The 10,030-nt window shown below is 41.3% G+C and overlaps 1 protein-coding gene across 1 annotated transcript; it reads right to left on the bottom strand.

The window, feature by feature from the left end:
• Positions 1-3,264: 3,264 nt before the first annotated feature.
• LOC108216938 (uncharacterized) lies at positions 3,265-4,464 on the bottom strand. Its single transcript, XM_064092064.1, has 2 exons — positions 4,434-4,464; positions 3,265-3,941 (listed from the first exon to the last, which is right to left on the bottom strand). The coding sequence occupies exons 1-2, from the start codon at positions 4,462-4,464 to the stop codon at positions 3,265-3,267; spliced, it is 708 nt and encodes a 235-aa protein (XP_063948134.1).
• Positions 4,465-10,030: the final 5,566 nt, after the last annotated feature.

A 10,030-nucleotide genomic window follows, 5' to 3' on the forward strand; every position in this document is an offset into this window, starting at 1 on the left:
CAAGTGAACTACCCCCCGAGTGATTGCCACATATTCCTTCATGTACTTCCCTTAAGATGTAATTACAATCTTCCCCTGCAATGCACTTCAGCAACGGCTGGTTGAACCCTCTTTTGTACAAGACACCATCATATATCACAAATCTCGCTGCTCTGTATCTGAGACTTCTGGCTTCCTTTACACTTTCAGGGAGCTGGCCATCCTGGATAAACTTAAGTATTGGTGTCATCCACGTGTCAACAACTTCATCCTCGACCTCCATCAGATCTTCTCTAAACCGAGTTATCTTCTGTACTTTTGATACACTTCTCTTCTCTTGGACACAGAACTCGATGGTCCCTAAGAGCTTGGTGTCCCTTCTAGAACTTGCTTTGGCCAATGCGTCAGCGCCCTCATTTTTCTCACGAGGAACCTTTTCCACGTGCACCTCCTTGAACTTCTTCACTAGTTCTTGCGTATGGGTCATGTACAAGTTCGTGCTCCAACCCCGAGCCAAGAACCCCCCGTTTACCTGGTGTACCACCAACATGGAGTCGCTATACACAATAAGGTTCCTAGCCCTCATCTCTATGGCCAGGGATAGGCCATTGATCACAGCTTCATACTATACATCATTATTGGTCACGGGGAACCCCAGGTGGATGGCGCTTAACAGTCGACACCCCCGGGGACTGACCAAAACTATCCTAACTCTAGCTCCATCTGAGTTGACAGCTCCATCGACATGTAAATTCCACCATGTGTCATCTTCCACCAAAAGACCATCAATGGGTTCAACGACTGGATTGTATGGCACTATTGCCCACTCCTGAGTGTCATCTTCAAATTCTAACAAGAAATCAGCCAGGGCTTGACCTTTGATAGTGGCTCTAGGCTTATAATCCAAATAAAACTGTCCTAGCTCAACAGCCCACTTCATCAGCCTTCATGTTGTTTCTGGCTTATGCATAATCTGACGTAGAGGATAAGAGGTTCTTACCTCTATCTTGTGTGCCTGAAAGTATGAACGAGGTTTCCTTGCCGCTAAGATCAAAGAATACACCAACTTTTCCATGCTAGTGTACCTTGTCTCAGCATCTTGTAGCCTCTTGCTAACATAGTATACTGGGAACTGGGCATCCTTTTCCTCCTTTACGAGAACATCACTGACAGAGTGTCTTGAAACGGCCAGGTATAAGATCAATGTTTCTCCTTCTACTGGCTTGGCCAAGAGAGGTGGCTTTCCCAACTGTTCCTTTATCTTTTGGAAGGCCTCTTCACATTCATCTGTCCATATGAACGTTTTCCCTGCATCTTTGATAGACTTAAAGAACTCTTTGCATCTATCCGAGGACTTGGACACAAATCTATTTATTGCTGCTATCCTTCCTGTCAGGCTCTGAACTTGCCTAACATTCTGAGGAGACTTCATATCAAGTAACGCCTTAATCTTCAAAGGGTTAGCCTCGATTCCTCGATGGTTTACCATGAATCCTAAGAATTTACCAGACTCTACTCCAAACACGCACTTCTGAGGATTCAGCTTCATTCGATATATCCTAAGTATGTCAAACATTTCAGCTAAATGTTGAATATGATCTTGCGCCTCCTTGGATTTGACCAGCATGTCATCCACATACACCTCCATAGTTTTGCCGATCTGCTCTTTAAACATCATATTCACAAGGCGTTGATAAGTTGCTCCGGCATTAATTAGCCCAAACGGTATCCCTATATAGCAATACAACCCTCTGTCTGTTATGACGAAGTATGTTCTTGATCTGGTCCATGCATGGGTATTTGATTGTATCCTGAATAGGCGTCCATAAAACTTAGCAAGGCGTGCCCTGCTGTGGCATCCACCAACTGATCTATCCTTGGGAGTGGAAAACTATCCTTTGGGCATGCCTTGTTTAGATCAGTGAAGTCAACATAGGTCCTCTATTTTCCATTGGGCTTCTTAACAAGGATTGGGTTAGCCAGCTATGTAGGGTAGAATGACTCTTTAATCAGCTTAGCGCCCAACAACCGATCGACTTCTTCCTTTAGTGCCTAAGCCCTTTCTCCACTAACAGGCCTTCTTTTCTATCTCATCCCTTTCTTGGTAGGATCAATGTTCAGGTGATGACTCATTACTTCTGGGTCTATCCCTATCATGTCGGCATGGCACCGAGCAAAAACATCCAGGTTGCTTCTCAAGAAACGGATAAGGTTCGCCTTCAACACTCCTTTTAGCTTGGAACCTATTCTTAATACATTGGCTTCCTTGGCTTCTCCAACCTGGATTTCAATTGTATCTTCAGCTGGGCCAGTCTTGGTTGACTCCAAGGGCAACCTTGGGTCTAGATCGGATTCTTCTTTGGTTCCAGACGTCTCCCCTTTTTCCCATATAGAGCAAGGCTTAAGTTCCGCATCCGAATCTACCTCCATCACTTCCTTCCCTTTTGCTCGCTATAGATTATCCTCTTCATCAGGGAACTGAACAATGTAAGTCATGTTGACTACCTCACTAGCGTTTGCATCAGCGGGTTCTTTCAGTGATCTACTCTTCTTGAAACCTTTGAGAGATTGAAGGTAACACTCTCTGGAGTCGTATTGGCACCCCCTTACGATTCCAATTCCCCCTGGTGTTGGGAATTTCATAGACAAGTGGTATATTGATGTGACCACTCTCATCTCTTTCAGTAGTGGTCGCCTAACAATGGCATTATGTGATGAGTCGTGATCCACAATCATGAAATCCATGACCTGGGAGTCCGAACATGTTCCTTCTCTTAGGGTTACTGGGAGTCGGATTGTCCTTTTCACTTTCACCGCTTCACCTCCAAACCCGTAGATATACACATCCTCAACTTTCATATCCTTGTCAGGGAGGCCCAACTTCTGGTAGGTGCTGTAATAGAGAATGTTGACTGAGCTACCGTTATCAACAAGTACCCGATGAACATTCATCGGACCAATGCGAAGGGCGATCATTAAAGCGTCATTGTGCGGGTGGTGAACCCATCTGGCATCCTCCTCTGAAAAAGTAATGTCAATAGCTTCTACTCTAAAGATCTTAGGAGGTCTAGATGACAAATTATGTACATTGGTAAGGGGCCTACCTTTAGCCTCCTTTGCATATATCTCCATAGCCTTGGTCCCATCACCAGCTAAATGTGGCCCTCCACAAATGACATGGATGCTCCCTTCCTTAACGAACTGGACATCTTCTTGCTTCCCCCTTTCTTGATCACCGGTATAGCCAAGTCCTCTCTTCTCTTTGGCTCGACTATCCCGTCGGGATCAGGCTTCACGAACTATCCATTCATTAAGGTGACCTTCTTTGATTAGCGATTCGATCTCTTCTTTGAGTTGCCTACATTCATGGGTGTCATGCTCGGTTGACTCGTGGTATTCACAGTACTTGTCCTTATTCTTGGCTTGCCAAGAATTTAGAGGTGCTGGTCTGCAGAAGAGTCCTTTGTCACGATTGACCTCGAAGATGTGGTCAATTGGTGCAGCTAGCGATGTCCAACGATCTCCTCTTTCTTCATGATCTCGGGGAGGCGTGTAGTTCCGTATGTAAGTGGTGTTAACCCGATTGGGACTTCGTCGCCTCCCCCTTTGTTCTGGACTCGGGGACCGGTCTCTCCTCTTTTGCCAGGCCTTAACGGGGCTTCTCTCATTCTTCCTACTCTCAGCCGGTGGTTGTTCGACATTTTTGTATGCCTCAGCCCTTGCATAAAGATCTGCCAAGGACTTGGGATCATTGCCCTGTAAGTGCTTCCAAAAGTCAGTACCTACTCGAAGCCCGACCACCAAGAAACTTTTCAATGTCTCATCCGTCGCCCCCCGAACATTAGATGATTCTGCATTAAAACGCTTGAAGTAAGCATGGAGAGTCTCTCCCTCCTTCTGCTTAATGTTTGCCAAAGTGGTTACTGGTGGAGCATACTTGACGGTAGGGCCGTCAGAAAAGTCTGAAAAATCCGATATTCGTCCGAAAAATCCGCATTCGTATCCGAGATAAAGCGGATATTATCCGTATTCGAGACAAAAAGGATATTATCCGCATCCGAATCCGACAATTCCGGATACGGATATAGGCATATTCGTATCCGATAATATCCGAGTCCGAAATTAAATATATATGATATTAAATATTATATATTATTATTATTATTATTATTCAATAACTATATAATGTGTGTATGTATATATGTATCCATAAAATAATATATTTATATAAATTTTGTATAATTTTAAAATATTATAGACATATATCATCATTTTATTTGAGTTTGATATTTATAGACATATATCATCATTTTATTTGAGTTTGATATTATAGACATATATCATCATTTTATTTTATTTACATTATTCTAATTCTAATGGTGGATGAAACAAAAGCCCCATGTGCCTATCCTCTCTTGATTTTTGGACAATCACTCCTTTTTCTCGTTTCTCACCAAAACAAAGAATGACGACGATCAACGCCATTTCGGTGTCGCTGTACGTCTACGTGTAGGCCGTGACTCAACGAACGACCTCTCTCTCTGTTACGGTTACGTCAAATTTCTCTCACCACAGGTGGGTATCATCATCTCCTCTTTTATCTATGTTTTATTATTTTCTTTTGATTTTTAAATTATTAAATTGACATGTATGTGATCCTTGAGTGTTCATGCATAGTGGTATTTGTCGATTAATTTTCGTGTTTTGTCAATTGGTGATGAGTCTGTTCAACTTATGAGCCGGATTAGGCCTATATGTAGACATGTTTTGTGTTTCAAATTTGTGTGTTTACATGTAAGAATGTTCTTTTTGAGATTGACTGCAGTTTTGAGAGGTTTTGTTTATTATGAGTATTCACGAATTGTTTGTGATCGAATTCGTAATATGTTAAAGGTTGATCGCGTGATTAATTTGTTTGTAACATTTTTTTATATGAAATTCAAATCTAACTTTTTCTGTGTATGATATACGTCGGGTGGTCATCGACCTCTTCGCGGTCGTCGCGGTCGTGTGCGGGAGAGATAGCATAGCGGTGGTGGCGGAGGGTTGCGGCAACGGCAGTTCCACAATTAGTATGGGATATGGTTTCAGAAAGAAAGGCGTTAATTGTGCATTAATTGAGGGCTTATTTGTGCCTCTTAATTGAGAGCGTTTATTGTGCCTCATAATTGAGTGCGTAAATTGTGCCTCATAATTGAGGGCGTAAATCGTGCCTCCTAATTAAGGGCGTTAATTGTGTCTTAATTGAGGACGTTAATATTTTATTAATTGTGCCTTAATTAAGAGTTTAATTGTCACAATTATGAGTTATCATAATTGTGTGAATATTTTGATCACCACATGCATATACATGTCATTTTATTAGTAATTAATTATTAGATATATTTTTTATTTTTATAATATATATATATATATATATATATATATATATATATATATATATATATATATATATATATCGACTTATATTATTCTTGTTTCCTTTGTTTTATTTTCAGGATTCTTGGAAGAAGACGGATTTTTATTTTCGGACATTAAAGTTTTATTGTCTAAATTTCCCCGGTCATCTTGCATGTCCGACGGTTAGATAATAAGCTTTCTTGAATAAAAGAATTATCACGGTGAATTGCCGATTCATATTTGTGAGATTTATTCTCATTTTCAAAAAAAAATATTTTAAAGATAACAAATTCAAGTTGGAAGATAAATATGAATTAATTTTTGAATTAATATAAACCTTCTTTAATGATTTTAATTTTTTACTCAATTTTTAAAAATTAATTTTAAATTTTTACTATTTTTTAATGATTTTTTAGAAATTTTAACAGAAAAATAAATATTCTGATTAAAAATCAGATCCGGATCCGGATATTATCCGAATTCAGATAATATTCGTCAGATCCGGATTCAGATATCATCCTTTAAAAAATTTTGGATTCGGATCGGATACGGATATGGATTTTCGGATTCGGATCCGGATACGGATACAGGCAGATCCGTATCCGAATTATCCGTTTGACACCCATACTTGACGGTTGCCTGGAACTGAGTCAAGATAATAGTCTGCATGTTTATCCAAGAAGTGATGGATGCTGGTTCCAACTTCCGGAACCATTGATAGGCACTATCCCTGAACGTGGCAGCGAGGAGTCTACACCTAACAAGATCCGGTATGTGGTAGACACCCATTTCAACGTTGAACCTTCCAAGAAACTCAACAGCATCTGAATTGCCATGAAACTTTAGATCATACGTGGTGTTTCTGTAATTGGCTGGCAGCGGGGCTTCTATCACTTCGGCAGAGAATGGTGATAGGGCTTGGCTTGAGAGAGATGTCTGACCTCCATCAAAATGTGCCAGAAGCTTCCTAAGGCTATTGACATCAATAGCTCCAATGCCTGGAATGGTCTGGACATTTGGCTGTGCTGGAGTCATTGATGGCAGCGTTCTGGTAGCCATGAGATCACTTGTTGTGGCAAGAGGATTAGATTGATTAGCGTGAGTCTAAGCGGATGGGAGCGCATTGGCCTGAGATGAGGCTTGAATATGAGGATCGGCAATGGTCTGATCAAGATTTGTCTAATCATATGTTATTACCTGTACTACCACTAGAATGCAATACAATACAACTATTATAACAATTTACAAGAGGAGATGAGAAAGGAACCTGTTGATGAGTCGTTCCCTTGCCCGGAGACGTCGCATGCTCGCGCGTTCCTCCATGACTCTGCCGTCCTTCAAGAACAATCGGGTCTCGCTCTGTTCTTCCACCCAAGCTACGGGTTTCTTGTTCTGTTGATCTATCATAGCTCCTTGAGTCTGGACCATGTGGAACTTCCTTCCTATGTCCATCTCGGCCCGTGCCTGTTGCTCTTGACCCAGTACTCGCGTACTCGGGTCTACTTTCAAGATCCTTGATTAGGGCTAGCAGATCTGCCCTACTAACTCTTCCTCTGTATCTTTCCGCCAGAGAATTGATATCTCGACTGGCCTCTTCCAGATGCGCAGCCGCTCGCCAATCTTGCGGGGGTCTTCCTCCATCTCTGACGCCCTCTCCTCCGACGGTAGTCTGGCCACCTGATGCAAATAAGTTCCGCGGAATAATCACATGCCTCCTATCATCGTGATGGCCTGACTGACTCTCCTCTTCAAAGGGTTGCTTCCCGGAGCGATGTGTTCCGGGCACAAGAGATTCAAGTTGAGCGACTCGCTCTCTGAGCGCTTGCTGTTCTCTCGCCTTGTTTCTCAGATAGTGCAAATCTTTAAGCAACTCCTCGTTACTTATGAAGACCGGCGGCGAGTTGGAGATGGGGCGTCGCATATCGACGGGTTCCCCATATGTTATGATGATCGCTCTGTCTTGGGGAGTGTTCTCGCCGGTGTGTTGTCGACGGGGGTGTTGTTGCCTCCTCCTGGTCTGGGATCGGGCGGTTGGTTCCCGCCGGGCGTTGTCTCGCCGTGGTTCGACATCTTTCTCCTTGATGGAAAATCTTGAACTAGCCTCTCCTTCTAGCGCCAATTTGTTAACGGAGAAAACTGGTAGGTTAACAAAGATGAGGTTCACGGCGTGGATCAAGATTCTTGTTGGCGAGAATGTAGGAAATGGTTGGTTGTTTGTTATGGATGCGGCTGCAATTGTAAGCAAAGGGTTCTAGATTGCTAACTGGAATAGCTCTCAAGAATGGTCGATGCCTACAATCTGCCTACGTACCCCTATTTATAGGGGATCAAGCCGGCACATAGTTCTTTTTCCTAAGAGACTCATGTGGGCTGGGCCTCCCCTTCTAGAACCTTTCTCCCGAAAGGGGCCCAATACGATGAGGCCTAGCCTTGGGTCTTGTAGACCCGCGAGCACCCAAGGCTTACCCCAAATGCACGGACACTACCCTACTCCCCGACAGGGACAACCCGCCAGACTACAGAGATAGAGCCTTTCAGGGTGTGTCTTCTATTCCACCTCTACCTCCCAAGGAGGACAACCCCTTAGACTACAAGGTAGGGCCTTCTACAATTCAACAGTTGGATATACTTATGCTTAAGGGCGTCCCCCTAAACAAAAGCATCTCCTTTTGTCCTTCTAAAATATTTCCAACTGAACTGTCTTTGGCAAGATGGCGCGCCCAAAGATAGGGCGCGCCCCATCTTTTAATTGGGTTTCCTTGTAATTACACTGATCTTGTCTTTTCCTGGTCCAAGTAGATCTTCTCCGGTTGGCCTGGCCATTTAATTAATCTTGATAAATTTGCATATAACAATTTCCAAAAAAATAAATATATTACATTTAATAAGTTTGGGCTACTTTTTTATGTGTTGGAATTAGCTGATATTTCCCAGTGAAAGGGTGAAAAGAGTAGCCCCAGTATTTATCAAGAGTTGCCTCCGAGTGGCCTTGCACCTTGCTAAAATGTCAGGAATGGAGCCTGTGCCTTCTCTATGTTTTGCTTCCAGCTTAGTTAGTGTAGTTCTATAGCAGCACTAATGTGTGTCAAGTAAAAACTATTTTTACAATAAGTTAAGTTCAGAAAAATGGTGCAAAAAATCTGTTCTAATTATGCTCCATCCAGCAGCAGCGTCATCATGTTCTAATTATGCTCTGGATATCATACACAACTTGTTTAGGCTTGTTGCTTGAGCCCCTGGCATCTGCAGATCAATTATGTTCGGAATTGAATTAAATTAATTATAATGTCTAAATTACGAGCATTAATTTGTCCCGCATATTATTTTTCATTCTTATATTTATTGGTTTAGTAACCAAAACCGAGCCGATTACAATCGAACCGAAACCGAATCCGAATCGGTTGTTGCGGTTTTTAATTTTAAAAAGCGAAGATATATAGTTGCGGTTCCGGTTTTATCCCAAAACCGAGCCGAACCGGCCCACGCTCTCCCGTATTTGCTACTATTTAAAAGATTGGGATATGACCTCTCTATACAAGGTTGAAACTATAACTCAAACACATTCTAATTACATCCATTAATATAAAAATTATTATAATTTAAGATATAATTGTAACTACCCAACGATGTTTGTAAAGCAAACGGGAGGAAATTTCATTCCAGAAGATTTGATATAAATTTTAAATTTTTTTTTATAATATTAGATATTAATGACTTGATATTTAACGATTCCCTTAAAAAATTAGTATGAAAAACAAAAACAAAATAAAACAAATATATGAAACTCATTTTATTATGCATTCATTACAGGTAGCTTCCGGCTTGGAACCATATATAGTGACATTTGTTGCGATTCGAAAAATCGGAGTGGTGTACGCATGAAACTTGATTCTTTCAACCAAATATCAACATAACACATATAATACGGAAATTCATTTTTAGGGTTGCGCTATATAATCATGCGCAATAACTGACCTAGGAGAGTTTTAGAGATTAGCCCGTACCTCATAGTTGTAACCACACAACTCCTATCACGTAGGTAAGTTCTCAAACGTATTAGTGAACAAAAAAATACCTTACGAATTCTGCCTTAAGACTTATTAAGAGTACGAATACTCAACCTTACCGTTCACTATATAAGCACTCCATCATCATAGGAATGGGGGTAGAAATGTATCTACATACATCTTCTAAGGAGTGTTACTCCTTATATTGAAGACTCTCACACAATCCTCTATTCATCTTGTTTTTACCCTTGGAACATATTAAACAAGTAGGGTTTCCACTATCGATGATGCATAAGTATGGGATTAGCCCCATTCCCATCGATGAATCTAGGATCTTTTTCCTAGATAGACCCTTTGTCAAAGAATCTGATAAATTATTTTCCAACCTTACAAAATTTCAGGTCACATAATATCTCATTAAGCGTTTGATTGATTTCTAACGTATCTTCAAATGCTTATTCAATTTAGTATTACCGGTTTCCTGAACCTGTTCATGTTAAAAGGAGCCTGTTAATACTCTTGTTTGCCCCAAACCCCCTGGACCCATGCAAGTTTGGGTGCCAAAACTAATCAATTTGTGTTTTCAGGGTGTAGAGAAAAGAAGAATAGCCATGTAAGTTCTTGATAGTGGCTATTCAAGACAC

Source organism: Daucus carota, chromosome 4 (assembly GCF_001625215.2).
Source record: "Daucus carota subsp. sativus chromosome 4, DH1 v3.0, whole genome shotgun sequence".
NCBI lineage: Eukaryota > Viridiplantae > Streptophyta > Magnoliopsida > Apiales > Apiaceae > Daucus > Daucus carota.

What these genes read in the sequence shown, in the direction of transcription:
- LOC108216938 (XM_064092064.1), bottom strand. Translation starts at nt 4,464, where the DNA reads ATGGCGTTGATCGTCGTCATTCTTTGTTTTG. An exon ending in CGTCGTCATTCTTTGTTTTG is followed by an intron (nt 3,942 to 4,433) that starts GTGAGAAACGAG and finishes CGGATTTTTCAG; the next exon opens with ACTTTTCTGACGGCCCTACC.